The sequence below is a fragment of the Peromyscus eremicus genome, chromosome 10 (genome assembly GCF_949786415.1).
Source record: "Peromyscus eremicus chromosome 10, PerEre_H2_v1, whole genome shotgun sequence".
Taxonomy (NCBI): Eukaryota; Metazoa; Chordata; class Mammalia; order Rodentia; family Cricetidae; genus Peromyscus; species Peromyscus eremicus.
This window is the reverse complement of record NC_081426.1, coordinates 77,423,229-77,439,583: the sequence shown is the minus strand read 5'-3', so window position 1 is coordinate 77,439,583 and position 16,355 is coordinate 77,423,229. Positions and strand designations below refer to the sequence as shown.

The window sequence follows — 16,355 nt, the reverse complement described above, 5'->3', positions numbered from 1 at the left end:
CTTGAAGCTGTTCTGGATGTTGGATCATCTGGAGACCTCTCAGGGGGTCTTCCTTGATGGAACCATATTAGCCTGGAAGGAATCCACAGCTTCTCATCTTCTGTGGAAAGAAAAGCAGAACCTCTTTTCCAAAGCAACATATTCTTAAATTTTCCTGTGTTCCACCTGACCCTAAGGTCTCACAGCTGCTCATAAAATAATCACACCGAGGCTTATATTAATTACAAACTGTATGGCCTATGACTTCACCTTCTGGCTAGCTAACTCTTTCATCTTAAATTAATCCATTCCTATTAATCTATATGTTGCCACGTGGCTGTGGAGTTACCGGTCTGTTGGCATCTTGTTGCTTCTTTGGTGGCGGCTGGCATCTCTATGGATTACACCCTTCTTTGTCCCATCTTTAGTTTGAATGTACTGCCTAACCTTATCCTGCCCTGTCATAGGCTAATGCAGCTTTATTTATTATCCAATGAGAGCCACACATATTCACAGCATACAGAAAGACACCCCACAGCACTAGTGGGAAAGAAGAGAACTTCCCAGTGTTGAAGAATGATGCCTGATTTCTCTTAAGGATAAGTAAGCCAGCCAATGAAATACAAATATTTTCCAAGAAGGTACCACACACAGACACTGAGTCTGGCTAAAGGGATGCAGACAGGTGAGGATGCCACTGTAGTGGATAGCTGTCCTATGACCTTGAAGAACCACCCCTAGAGCTATAGCAGGTCTCTTGTTTGATTTTGTTCTTGCAAATTGTATTTCTATTTTTGTTTATGTTATTACCTTTCCCCTCTCCTGGACAATACTTGATAATCATTCCTATTGTATATTGTTTTTTATTAGGTTAGAACTTTCTTATTTTTTTTCCTTTTTATTTAAAAAATTCTTTCCTCTTACATACCAAGCCCTGTTCCCCCTCCCCCCTCTTCTCCTGCTCCCCCACCACCTTCCCCCTTTCTTCCCCCACTCCCTTCTCATAGAGGGTAAGGCCTCCCTTGAGTAGTTAACACAGGCTGGCATACCAAGTTGGGAACATACCTAGCCCTTCCTCCTTGCATCAAGGCTGAATAAGGCATCTCACCATTGGGAATGGGCTCTAAAAATCCAGTTTGTGTACCCGGGATAAGTCCTGGTCCCATTGCCAGGGGACCCACAAACACATCAAGCCATGCAACTTTCACCCACATTCAGAAAGCCTAGTTTGGTCCCATGCAGACTCCCCAGCTATCAGTCCAGAGTCCAGAACTTTCTTATTTAGACAAAGGGGGTAGATGTAGTGGATAGCTGATCTGTCTATGACCTTGAAGCACCGCCCCTAGAGATAACTGTCCAACCTATGATCTTGAAATACCTGCCCCTGGGAATGGTTCGGGGCTACTCTTAAGACCCTAGACACAAAAGCTGCTCTCTTCTCTCTCTCATGGGTTTGGATGCTGAGACAGCCCAGGCAGAAGAACAGCATGGGACTGTAACTCAGCCCTTCAGGCCCCTATGATAAATCTCCCATGCTGTAATGAGTTTTCCTCCCTAATGAATTTCTTTACCCTTTAAGCAGACTCTATGGATTTCTCACATTATCCCACAGAAGGTGTAATGGCAAGGGTGACCATCATGATTCTTAAATGTCACATAAAAAAGTTCAGATGCTATCTTAATGACAGGCACATTTCAAATGAGGGATAGAAAGGGGGGATTTTTCTTTTTTAAAAATACCTAGAAGTATTTTCAAGCATTGATTGGAAAGAAATAAAAATTCTATATTCAACTTAAATTTGACCTTTCAGCAAAATCATCCCCAAATTCTCTAGACTCAAAATCTAAAAGATGCCTAGACTCTGAGCACTCCCCTGGCCACTCACCATCTTATCTAAGACACCGTTATCTTTCACCTTGAATGCTGGGTAACCTAAATTCTCTCCCACTCCATCTCAGACCTCCTACTCCCCTAACAGGAACAAGAAGAATGGACTGAAAGAACAGATCTGATGCTGTTTCTGTTCTCAAAACCTCAAATACCAATCTCACTCAAATGTAGACCTTTATGTGTCCACACCCAAAATCCTGTCTCTGGCATGACCCTCTGTTCCAATGGCTCTAAGTTTACCTGCTTATACTATCCTTCCCTTTCCCTCAACCCCCAAATGCATGTGACCATCAGTCTAATTGATCCTCCCTTCTTGCTTTCCCTAAAATACACCAAGGGGGACCCAGGTTCAGGTTCTCCCACTCTTTTTACCTAGATCATTCTGTTGCCTTCATGTCTAGTTTACCATTTTTCACCATCCTTATTCAAATGCCACCTCTTTGGTAGGTCTTTCCTGGCTACCCTAACTTTTCAGCACCTTATATACACTATTTCCCCATTTCCTGCTTTATCTTTTGTTTTACACACTTACCTCTGTCATGTCTGCCACTCTTGCCCTCACTGCCAAGGTCGGATCTTATTCCATGAAGGCTGCTATAAAAGAGCGGTATAGAATAGGTAGCTTAGAAAATACTGAAGTTTATTTCTCACAGTCTGGAGGCTGGGAAGTCCACATCGAGGTCCTGGCAGATTTTAATCTATTGAGTGTTTATTTTTTGAGTTATGGAAGCCCTACTTTCTCACCACAGTCTTGAGACACACATGAGAGATCCATGTAGTCTTTTCTATCACGACATGGATCCCACCAATGAGTTCACTCTCCTCATAAATTTAATCACTTCCACCAACTCTACTTTATAATGCCACATCATCTTGGAGGTTAAGATTTCAATACATGAATTTTAAAAGAACAATAACAGTTAGCCCATTGCAGCTAGTATGTTCATTGGGTTTTGTTTATTGTGTACTCAGCACCTAAAACAATCACTAGAACATTGTAGACTCTTGCCAAATATTTTTAATTAAATATTTGATTAGTTATAAAATCAAGGAGACCAGTAAAAAGGTATTCCAAGTATCACTAATGAGGCAATTATTAGATCAGAGTTAAGATATAGAGATTACAAAGGAAAAGACTTAGGTAGTAGAATAAGAATTGTTTGGTGACCTTTTATATTGAGACATAACCAAAAGGGACAGAGTGAAGCTAACTCCTGAGTATAGGTAGTAATGGTCACCAAAATGAGAAATGGTGTGTGTTGGGGAAAGAGGCTATGAACTGTTCATTTAGATGATTGTAGAACATCCATAAACTATTCAGTGAACAAGTGGAAACAAAATGGTGTAAAATATGGAGAGAACTATAGTCTAAGACGATATCTTAAGGATACTCTACTGGGTGCTTGCTAAATCTATAACATGGGGTAAGATCACTGCAAAAACTACATATCAGAAGAACTGTGACACAAATCACTGAGAATATCATAACTAACCAGCATCTAAAATGCACATGGAATTGTCAAAATGTTCAGTATTTACAATATTATGTATATCTGATTTAGTAAGTATGTTGCCATTAAGGTTTCCATTCTTACAGATAATGTGAATTAACTATCAAATTTATTAATCCATAGCTAAATACTAGGTATATCTATATATCAATGGCAGAATTTAATGTTTCCATATACTATATTAAGATATATTTTCAAATTAAAAATAAATCAATTCCTGTACTACATATTTCCTACGCAATAAAATACATACATACCATGTGTAAGACAAATTTCTAGACATTTGAAAGGCAATCAAGAGATGTGGTTATCCTTGTTTTTCCCAACATGAGATAAAGAGCGACAAGAAACCCAGCACTTTCCTGTCTTCTGAAATATTGGTAACTTAGGACATATATGTAAGGAAGTTTGGGATGGTTCGTTGAAGCCTCCCTGGCTTCCATTTCCAGCTCTGCTATTCTTGATCAAGAAGAATTTACTTTCTCAGCCTCACTTTCCCTGTATTCAGATGGACTCTACTAGTGACTTCATGAAACTGTTGTGAAAGTTAGCAGCCCACACGTGTAACATCTGACACAAGGTTTTCACAATAAGGCTATTAAAAAGGCAATAGGAGACAGGAGGCTGGGTAATCATGGTGATCATACTGCAAATGAATATTTGTTTTTTCTGTTTTAATGCGAGCACTGAAAATCTTGCTGGTCAAGACTCTGAAATGAAAGCAAACTATTTCCTTACACAGACTTCAACTCCAATATAACTCAAAATTCAAACAAATGTTTGTGAACATACTTTTTGTAAGTTTACAAAGCTTACAGTTCATCTGGAATTACCATAAGCTTTATCAGCAGCAGCTTGCAGACAGAGATTTACCTCAGAGTTACACAGCAGATACTTCCTCAGCTGTTTCTACAGGGTGGAACAATCGATTCTTATGTAATTGTCCCTTGAGAGATTAAGGTAATTTAGGTTCCACACCCTTTGTGTCTTGAGTCATCTGTCTCACGGTGCTTCCCAGTCTCTCTGTTTAAGATGTTTTCAGTGAACTAAAGGCAAAGTTGGCTCCAAAGACATTCCCATGGGAGGGAATGCTCATCCAAACTGAAGCATGTGCTGACTCCAAACTTTGCTTTTTTGTTTTGTTTCTTTTTCTATTTTAGAAATTTTACTGTATTCTTTTTTTTCTTTTACTGAAAATAGATTCTTTTCTCATGCAATAGATTCTGATTATTCCCCTCCCTCTACTCTCCTTAGGTCTTTCCCACCTCTCCTCCCCTCCAGATCCACTCTCTTCCTGTCTCTCATTAGAAAAGAATAGGCTTGTAAGTGATAACAACCAACTATGACAAAAATAAAAGATGAAGCAAAACTATCATACCAAAGTTGGACACAGCAACCTAACAAGAGGAAGAGTCCCAAGAGGCAGAGATCTGACTCTTTCTCACGCTCTCCCACAGTCAGGAGTCCCATAAAAATATTAAACTGAAAGCTGTAATATATATGCAGAGGACCTGATGCAGACCCATGTAGGCCCTATGCTTACTGTGAGCTAGTATGTACCTTGCTTGGTAGATTCAGGGGGCCTTGTTCTCCTAGTGTCCTCCATCCCTTCTGGCTCTTACAATTTTTTCTGCCTCCTCTTCCATGGGATTTCACGAGCTCTGAGGGTAGGAATTCAACGGAGACCTCTGATTTAGACTCTCTCCACATAATGTCTGGCTGTGGGTCTCTGCATCTGCTTTGATCTGCTGCCAGAGGAAGCCTCTCTGACGATGTCTGGGTAAGGCATTAGAGTCCTCACTCCTATGTTCTGGTCTCTTTGTTGTGGAAAGGTCTTCTTCAGGCTACTGAAAGAGAAACACGGACACCAACCCAGCCACGAAACCTTGGTTTGACCTATAACCTATCCCATCTGCAAAATATGCTAGGAGAGTGGTGGCACAGAACGTGTGGCAGGAGCCAACCAATGTCTGATTTGATCTAAGGCCCACTCCATGAGAAGGAGCTCATACCTGACACTGTTTCTGTAACCATGAACCAGAGACTAGATAGACCAGAGATCTAGGGTAAACTCAAACACTACTGACCTAAAAATAAAATCAGTAAAATGATTCTTAATGCTATTCTGCTATACCTAACCTTTGGTTTTTAACATTGAGGTTTTGTTGACCTTCAGCTTACTCCTTGTTTTTAATTACCTCTTACTCCACACCAGATTTCACCTCTAGAAATAAAGTTTGCCCATAGTTATTCTGTAGAAGACTGACCCTTTGGAAACTTTGGGTTCACCCTGGCTTCCACGCTATCTCTTTTTTTTTTTTTTTTTTTTTTTTTGAGACAGGGTTTCTCTGTGTAGCTTTGCGCCTTTCCTGGGACTCACTTGGTAGTCCAGGCTGGCCTCGAACTCACAGAGATCCGCCTGGCTCTGCCTCCCGAGTGCTGGGATTAAAGGCGTGCGCCGCCGCCGCCGCCGCCACCACCACCCGGCCCACTCTATCTCTTACTACTCAGCAGTAACTAACAGTTACTGAGCTCACAAACCCCAAATACTGTGGCCTGTTGAGGAATATAACTGGCACAACAACCCCCTGAGGTGACAAGAGAATCCACTGTGCTCAAAGAGTTGTGTCAATATTCCAGTTTTCTTCCAACTGTTGGACTCGGAAAGCCAGTTTTCATCAGTACAACAAAATAAACATGATGAAGTAGAATTGATTAAAAAGGTAAAGCTATATCTTTTTATCTCTTTATTGCATTATTCTTGGATAATTTCCTTCCTAATATATGTATTTAAATACACTATAACATAGGAGATATGTTTAATCAGGAACATATTTTTAATTTATAATGTATCTAGTCAATAAAAATGCAAGTTGGCAAATCTGCATCCACCTCTATCTTCTAAAGTGTCGCTGGTCCCATCCACAGCACATAATACACAAAGAGTGTATTGCAACAAGGAGAAGAGCACCATTTATGAATCTGTTATCTGGACATAATTCAAGCACTGCGGGGCAACCCTGCCTTGAAACCTAAACTCAAGAAACCAATGATCACCTTAGAAAATTCTTTTCTCACCTCAGAATGTCTCAAAGCAAATAGAAAAAAAAAGTGGAAGTCAAACTAGAATCTGCCTAAATGTAACAGAGTCCCAGTTCTGTAAGGTTTTAAAATATGAAACATACCCAGGAGTTTATGTGTGCATATCATAAATATTTATAAAACCCTGAAGTAGGCCTGACCCCTCCAGAGCCTAGAGCATCAGAAACAACAGTATGAAAAATATCTATTCTGAAAGAATCCACAGATTAACCTATCTAATTAGGAACATTTTTAATCATGTCTTATATATCCTTATTTCATCTTCAAATAGCCTTGTGAGATAGGAACAGTTATTCCCATTTCTTTAGGCAAATGACAACATGATGACTACCCAAACAAGGAGCTGCCCGGTGATCTTCCCAGGGCAGTGTCTATGGCCATGTGTCTCCTGGAGGAAAGGAGACAGTGAGTCAGATTGTTCAAAATGGTATGCCTACTGTAATATGAGATAGTATATTAATACAAATTGGTTGGCCTATACTGCAGTTTATGAAGTCATAAGGAATAAGTCACATGCTTCATCTGCTGTTGGAGGGCTCTAATCCAGTGATTCTCAACTCTTTGGGGGCAGAACGACACAGGGTTGAATATCAGATATCCTGAACATCACATATTTACATTATGATTCATAATAGTAGTATAATTACAGCTATGAAGTAGCAACGGAAATAATTTTATGATTGGGGTCAGCACAATGTGAGGAAGGGTACCCAAGGGTTGCAGCACTAGGAAGGTTGAGAATCACTGCTGCCCTTGCTCCTTTCCTTGTCCACGTCATCATCTGTAATGATGTGAAGTAACATCTTGAAGGAAGCTATTGTTCTAATCTTCAACTCCACCCCACCCCACCTTTCTCCTCTTTCATCCTTCATACTCAATGTGGTCTCTCCTCAGCACACCCTCGGTCATGGCCCCTAGTTAAGATGGATTGCTGTGATAGTATCAAGTTTGGAAGGCCTTGGGTATGACAGATCTTTAGTGATTAATCTTAAGAGCATACAGTTGTGGGCTGGGCATTGTGTTTCAGATGCTTAGTCCCATCATTCAGGAAGCAGTGGTAGATGGATTTCTAGTAGTTCAGGCCAGCTTGGTCTACACAGGTCTACAAGTTCCAAGCCAGCCAGAAATACATAGTAAGACCCTCTCTCAAAAACACAAACAAATAAAAACCCCAAAATATATTGACTGGTAGAAAAATATAAAGTAATTCTACACCATAGGTCAGACATTCTTATTATTCTACCAAACTACTTCAAAAAGTCAACAGCTTGGTGAAACAAACAAACAAAATCTCCAAAAGGAAAAATATTAAGAACACCCTGGTGGGGTTCAGGTTGATTCTTAGGACTATGCTTCTATGATGAGATTCATGGACAAGCTAAGAGATTCATAAAGACAGCCATGAACGCCGAAAGTATGCATTTCCAAGTGAACTGAGAGACATTCTTTGGTTCCTATTCTCAGGCCAAGATCGGTGATACCACAGTCAAGATTCTTCAGTCCGTTTGTAGTAGCCTTCGTTGTCATAGCAACAGTCCTGCTCCTGGCTATGACTGTAGGTCTACTCATTCACTTTTTAGCTTTTGGTAAGTACCTTTCAGACTAAATAATTAAGTATATTCTCGGATGAAAAATGTAGTCTTTCTTCTTATGGCTATAATGGCTATAATTTGTTTCTGAACATGAGGTAATGTGGTTTAGAATTCTTCTCTAAGTATATATTCATATATATTTGTATTTCTTCTCAATGAGCATTTTAATTTGTTTTTGATTTGGATTTTTTAGGGTGGAGGGCAAATTATGGTATGTCTTCTTATAAAAAGGCAAAAATACTTGAAAATAACATTATTAGTAACGAGGAATAAGAATTTCAGCTGATCAAATGTAAAGGTTATAACTAAATTGAGTTTTTCTCAACATCTTACTGTCAAATTACATGAAGTCAACCTTCAAATAAATTATAGATGGAAGAAAAAGAAATATCATTGAGCTTTATATTAAATTAATGAATGTCAAAAGTAATGACCTCACAGTGTCACACAAATGTGAAGAAGAGGTACCCAGGTCATTGTATTCAAGTCATACGCTAGTGATCACTTATGGAATAGAAATGACTTGCCCAACCCCCGTTTAACCTAATTAGTTTAGCACTAGAGTTGTTAGCTCTTTCTTACTATAGTTATTTCTCTATGAGTTGTGTATATGAATGATCAGAAGAAAGTAGAGATTTTCCCCAAGAGGGGCTGCTAATTTGTGTCCATATTCATAACTTTCTTAGTTATATATGTGTATTTTAAGGATTTTTTACCTCTTCACACTGAATATTTGTTCCAGAAGACCCTTCTGGTGAAAATAACTCACAATAGACAGCCAGACTAGACGTGTTGTGAGAATATTTCTCTTATTCCAGGAAAATTGTCAAATGACTAATTCCTCTACAAAAATTATTGTCTGGGGGATGTGGAGGGTGTTCAGTGTATAAAGTGCCAGCTGCTCAAGCATACATGTAAACTCCAGGCATGATTAATGTAAATGTAACTGGATGGGCACAGACAGGCAGATCCTGGGGTTTGCCAGCCAGCAGTCTAGCTAGAGTGACGCATTCCAGGTTCAGTGAGAGACACTGTCTCAAAAAACTAAGGTGGAGAATGATCAAAGACATTTAGCATTCACACACACACATACACACACACACACACACAAGCACACACACCACAAGCTCATACACACAGATACCACACACACAAAATAACATTTTTAAAAAAGAATACTTGAAAATTTTAAAGTATTCCATTACTTAAATTATTTTTAACCAATGAACAATCACATACTATAGATATTAATGTTTACTGAGTGAGTAAATCAAAAATAGTATTTAGATGTGCTACTAATAAAAATCATAATACTTTTGTACAACTTTGAAAGAACCAATTAATGCTAGTCCAACTTCTTTTACCTTAACAATCTTAGCTTTGTCCATCTTTTGAAAACTCAAAAGAAAATAATCTCACTACATTTATGTTGTATATGGATTTTTCTTTCTTTTAAGGAATACTATTTTAATTGTATAACTTCTCATAATGCTGTACAAAAAAAACCTCAATCTGCTTAGTATCACCAGAGTAATCATGTCTTCCTTTCTTCTCCAGACAAGAGAACTTACTTTTACCATAGCAGCTTTCAAATCCTAAATGTTGAATACACCGAGGCTTTAAATTCGCCAGCTACACAGGAATACAGACATTTGAGTGAAAGAATTGAATCTATGGTAGGTTATTACTCGTCTTTGTTTTTTTATTGCTGCATAAAATGAGAACAGTAAGAAGTCTAATGTGATAATAATATTTTCATATAATAATGTTGCTGGATATTCTGTATCCTTTCTTCCCTTGAGAAGTGAGTTTCTGGGCTTTTCTAAGGTGATTGAATTTGCCAGTTCCTGTTCACATTGTCTCCTGTCATAATTGTAATAAAGTAGGAAGGCCATAAATAACTATAAATTTTATTTGATTATGACTTCAAAGACTGGAAGTCTGTTGTTTGTGTGGTTGAGTATTGAGACTACCCTTTTATATTCCTTTCACTCTTTCTTTTTTCTTTCATTATTCAAGTAAGCACATAAAGTAGTAGATGTTAAAAGATACATTCACAGCCAGGCGGTGGTGGCACATTCCTTTAATCCCAGAAATTGAGAAGCAGAGGCAGGCAGATCTCTGTGAGTTCACAGCCAGCCTGGTCTACAGAGTGAGTTCCAGGACTGCCAGGGCTGTTATACAGAGAAACCTTACCTTGAAAAACGAGAGAGAGAGAGAGAGAGAGAGAGAGAGAGAGAGAGAGAGAGAGAGAGAGAGAGAGAGAGAGAGAGAGAGAGAAGATACGGTCACCATACAAGGAATAAGATAGTTTGGATATCAAGTTGGTGTGATGATAAGCCTAATAGTTTGAATGGAAGTATTCAAAGCAAGCTTCACTTCACACATGAGGATGTCTCTGTCTACTCGCCCTGTCCTGACAAGCAGACCCCTGGCACTCATGCATCAGCAGAGAGCTTGACTAGCTTTCAGTCCAGGATTAGAGTTGACCAGCATAAGGTTGCTCACTTACCCTCTCCTTTTTTTAAAAAGACCTAAATATATAAATTAATCCAAAGCTTGTGAAACTTTAACATATAACACAGCCATCTGATAGTCTCGCTAAACCTCAGATTTCTGGGCCCCTGACTCAACTTCTGATTCAATAAATCTTTGTGGCCCCCTCCCCCCCAGTCACATTTTTAACTAGTTTCAAAGTAGTACTGACACTTTGTCTACATAGCACACTCTGAGAGACAGAAGTTGATCTTCAATAAGCACTATCATTGCTCTGGAACTGAATAAGCAACTTGTCACACAACTTAGAGGCAAACTTTATTGGGACTCAAATTATAGAAGTTTGAGCAGAGCTTAAAACAAAAGCAAGCTGTGATTCTCCCTGAAGAGCTTCAGTCTCTGTCTGTCAGGTCCTCTCTGTTAAACTCTCAATCTCCATGGATTCCTGTGACCATGCAGTTTTTTAAACTTTTTCCAGTTGTGACTCCTTTTGTCCTAAGAAATGTTTTTCTGTTTGTTTATTTGTTTGGTGTGTGTGTGTGTGTGTGTGTGTGTGTGTGTGTGTGTGTGTGTGTGTATGTGTGTTGTTTGTTTTAATGAGACTAGTTCTCACCATATAACTCTGACTGGCTTGAAACTCACTATGTAGACCAGACTGACTTTGAACTCACAGAGACCTGACTACCTCTGGCTCTGCCTCTGAGTACAGGGATTAAAGGACATGAGCCACCACACTAGGCTTTCATAAGAAATGTTTATATATTCCCCAGTGTATAGAATGTAAATTAGAGACACAAATCAAACATTTACTGACAATAAATTATAAATAAATTTCAAATAATCACACAAAGTAATAGGTGTTAAAAAATATGATCACCATGAAAGAAATTATTAATTTAGACATCACTTTGGTGAATGTTCTTTTATATATCTTTTCCCATTTAATAAAGATAAAAGCAATTTGTATACTGAGGTAGATATTATTGTTCATATTTACATAAAGATTTAATCTTGGCTGGATACCTGATACAGCAAAATTCTAAGTATCTGCAAGGTCTTTCAGTTAACTAGTAGTTTGATTTGATAATTATCAATAATGACACATTCCATGTAAGTAGGTAGTACAAAACACTAAAGCATGTTTAGGGCCTATCTTAGTTAGGGTTACTATTGGTGTGATGAAACACCATGACCAAACACAACTTGGGAAGGAAAGGGTATAATTCACTTACAGTTCCATATAACAGTTTATCATCAAAAGCAATGAAGGCAGGAACTCAAAGAGGGGAGGAACCTGAAGGAAGTTGATGCAGAGGCCATGGAGGAGTGCTTGGTCCTCATGGCTTGATCAACCTGCTTTCTTATGGAACCCAGGGCCACCAGCCCAGGAGTGACACCACCCACATTGGACTTGGCCCTCCCCTATCAATCACCAATTAAGAAAACGCCCTACAGGCTTGCCTATAGCCTGATCTTATGGAATCATTTTCTTATCTGAGGGGCTCCCTCTTCTCAGATGACTGTACCATGTGTCAAGTTGACATAAAACTGGCCGGCACAGAGCTAGTTTAAAAATTATTGGAAATTCTCCCAATCTCAAGCCAAAATTTATTTGACTTACATTTTTTAAATGAACTTCATGTTAGCAATTCAAACAGCAATTTTAAAAATCAAACATTCTAAGATATACAATGGAAAGATGCATTGTTTTGGTACTCAAATATTCAGGACTAACAGTTGGAAATTATTAAATGTCTTTGTTTCCTATGATTAACTCATACCTATACTAAAAATGCTGTCATGCATGACACAATAGTCTAAACCTAATCCAAGATGTCTCTGGCAGCAGTGCATAACCCAAAGGACGAAGGGTCCAAACACTGCTTTCAACTCACCTGGAGCACACTAATGCCTCCTTACTCACAGTTTTCTCCACTTGCTCTGTTCTTAAAAATTAAATAGAGAATTTAGTTACATCATTTGTACTAAGAAACCATCTGCTTGGTGCTCAACCCATGAGCATCCTAAAGTTCTTGGAGCTACCAAAGATCCAAACCTGGAAAAAAATAGTCATAAACAGTTACTCATGAGAAGTCCTTATATCCACACCATAACGCCATGTAGTATTTCAGTGCTTAGCTAAATATTGAAAGGATCAAGCTTCACTGTGGGGATCAGGACCCAGCTTCTTATTGACATAGCAGATGTCTAATGGCGTCACTCAGTTCCAGGTGGATTGGGTCAGATATGGGAGGTCAGCTCAACCTTAATCATGCACATGTAAAACTGAGAGAAGCTAACAGTAAAAAAAAAAAAATGGCATAAGAAATAGCATATACTCAGCAATATAAAAGCGCATGAGAGAAAAAAACAAATATATCTTTTTAAAATATTTAATGTCATTAGAATACAATCATACATATAGACACATAGTATTAAACCTTGTTATCCTTAAATTATTCTCAAACATCTTCTAAAACATAAATCACAGAGTGTGTATATAACTTTTCCCATTAAATGAAGGTAATTTTTGTGCTTCTGTTAAGATTCTACACAATATGTAAAAACATCAGGACACATATAAAATGTAAAGAGGAGAAACTACATAAAGCCGAACGGTGGTACACAACGAGGTCTGAGATGCCTTCCTATGCCAACTGCATCCATCACACAGACACAACCACACACGCCTTTCTTACGGTGCAGTCAAATATATGCCACTGCCTTCTTTTCTTCAAAAAATATGTCTTCATTTAATTTTATATGTTTACATATTAATGGATTAAGAAGTACACCATTTAAAATACCTAATAAGCATTATAGCATGTAGGTACATAACATTTTATTTATATACTCCTTTATAAGCATGTTTTTAAAATTCTTTCAGGAGGTTTTGTTTGATTTTTGTGGGTTTTTTTTTTTTTTTGGTTTGTGTGGGGAGCTTTTTGGTACAACTGATGTATATTGTTGTCACCTTTATCACATGCTAAATTCTCCCTGTTCTTTCTTCTGCCTTCTGCTCTCTTCCACAAGACCAGTCTTTGCCAACATCATTACCAAGTTATATTTAAAGGACTGTATCTTCATAATATATAGCTAACGTTTAAATTTTTCCTTGAATTTTGATGTGTGATTTTCATAGTTAATATATACATGCATCCTTCTGTAGAAGAATAAATGCTTACAGGAAGAGCCAGCACTCAAGCCAGGGCATCATGACTCGGAATAGAAGAGCTGCCATTTCTCAGTGGTAATAAGACAAATAGGTCTCTGCAAGCCACAACTATTATCTTCTTCAAAATACGCATAACAACATTCTTATAACAAACAAGACAATGGGAGACAGAGATCAGAGGAGTATGAGTTCCAGGACTGACGCCTTTTCTTAAAGAAAGGAATAAAGGGCTCAGCTGTTAAAAGCTATGCTCCAAAATAAAGGGGGAAAGCAATTGTTTTTGATTTATCTTAGTCTTATTTTTTACAATTTTTTTAATGTTTTTTTATTTATTGTTTATTTGAAAGTAGATTCTTCTCTCATTCAATACATCACAAACACAGTTTCCACTCCCTCCACTCCTCACACCTCCCTTTTATCTCCCTTCTCCCCCAGATCCACTCCCCTAAATCTTTGAATTTCAAGAAAGTGACAGAATATGATAATGAATAGTAAAGAAGACCACAAAACATCATCTCCGCTATGCGTCTCACAGATAACACGCTGCAGCGGCCAAGTAACAGACCAGAAAAGGTGATTTATAGAACACACGGAGAGCTGCTGCAGTGTTTCCCTCCAAAAGGCAAAAATGGAACAACTATACTTTAATTCTGCCTACTTTACTAATATATATATAATGCTCGTCACTTATGTTTTAATCTTTAGAATTTACTAAAATGACACATAATTCACACTAGTCTTTAAAAACCATAAATGTGACCGGCAAGAATGCTAGAGTATGCTTTTTTTCTCTTTCTTCCTTCTTCTTTCATACACTACATACTGACTGCAGTTTCCCATCCCCCATCTCCTCCCAGTTCTCCACACACACTCCCCTCTCCCGCAGATCCACAGCTCCTCCATTTCCCTTCAGACAACAGTAGGCCTCCCAGAGAAGAGTATTCCATAACATGAAGAGAGGGTTGAGGAAAACACAAAATCCTTTCTTCTTCATTGTTTACTTAGTTTCCCCCAATGTTATAAAATATCAATAAAACAGATTATAAAACCAAATGAGTATAATAATTAATTCATTTGAATAGTCTGGTAAGGAGCAGTTATGACTCAAGTACCTAATAAACATAGTAACTCATGTGTTTTTACATAAATAACTGAAGTATAGACCACTAAATGATAGAAATAGTTCATATTACACTATATAATTTAGTGATTTATGTCTTTTTTCTTTAAAGTTTCTGTATTTCCTTAATTTTTAAAAAGGAAACATGAATTATTTTAATTAGGCCAAAGTTTCACTATTTTTAAGAAAATTTAAGGTCTGTATGGGGAAAAACAAAATTGTTTTCCATATCAATGGCTCTGCTATTAATCTGTTAATGGGAATCGATATTTAAAAGTTATAGTGTTATAGAAACCATATAAATTTTATCAGCTGAAGAAAAGTTGACTTCACATCCTGAATAAATATGATATCCAGCATGCTGCCTAATTCTCCATTTCTGATTTCTCATGTTGACATACACTGGGGTGCAACCACATCATATAAGTGAAAGCAATCCACTCTCTATTATAAAACCACCTGACCTTGTTCCACAGGAGAACTCTGACACAGTATTCCTTGTTAACTGTGAAACTGAACTTTATACCCAAGACAACTACCTCTACTAGGAAACAGTTAGGGTTGTTAGGTCAAGAAATTATCAACAAATGCTATATGTAATGACTGTAGATTAGGCAAGAATCAAAAATAACAGGGGAAACACTGTTCTTTGCTTCTTTTCACTCTCTTCTTAGATTTTTCAACACTAATCAGACTTAATCATCTAATTAATCACTAATTAAACTTAACCTAATTTCATCCATTTAAAGCACAGTCATTGGGGACCACACATGTATTTATCGAGTTGTATGAAAGGATTTCCCTAATGTTGACTTGAGTCTACCCCAACTACCTCATTCACAAATAGCAAATCATATATCATAAGGTTTTGTGGAGTAAAACATTTGATGTAGTTAGAGTGACTTGTGTTGAGGGCATGCCCTGTCCAGATCATTTCTGATTAATAGCTGTGAAATAGGAACCACATCGGAAGGTTACACTATCTGCCTATGTTGGTCCTATGCTGTAACAAATCTGGTAGATCTCATCATATAAGCCCCACGTTACAGAGTCGTTAAAATGGAAAAGAGAGATGGCAATTACAGTGAGATTATTTTCCCATTGTCTTTCCACAGATTACTGATGCATTCCGACAATCAAATTTAAAAAGTGAGTTTATCAGAACACATGTTGTCAAACTGAGGTAAGTGAAAACATATCAGAAACCATATTTGCAAAGATGCAACACAGTATGTTTGACTTCTGTTTGCACTATGGATATTAAATGGCACATTCATATAGTTATTATAAAAATAGTAAGAAAACAGGCCAACTTAAAAGACAAAGTAAAATGCTGTATTTATTTTGCTATTGATATAAACAACCATATCACTGCATTCTTAATGGGAGAAGGAAGAAAAGATACAAGAAAAGCTGGAGTGAGGGGACAGTAACAGGGCCATGCTACTGTGTAAATCCACTGGATATCATAAAGAAGTCTACATAAAAT

The 16,355-nt window shown here is 37.8% G+C and overlaps 1 protein-coding gene across 1 annotated transcript in view; it reads left to right on the top strand.

Annotated features, from left to right (window-relative positions):
- Positions 1–16,355, top strand: part of LOC131920420 (transmembrane protease serine 11D-like) — a 63,922-nt gene that overhangs the window by 24,909 nt on the left and 22,658 nt on the right. The window contains exons 3-5 of the mRNA XM_059274752.1: positions 7,922–8,069; positions 9,633–9,751; positions 15,982–16,049. Coding sequence (XP_059130735.1) covers positions 7,922–8,069; positions 9,633–9,751; positions 15,982–16,049 — 335 coding nt within the window. The remainder of the gene's footprint in view (positions 1–7,921; positions 8,070–9,632; positions 9,752–15,981; positions 16,050–16,355) is intronic.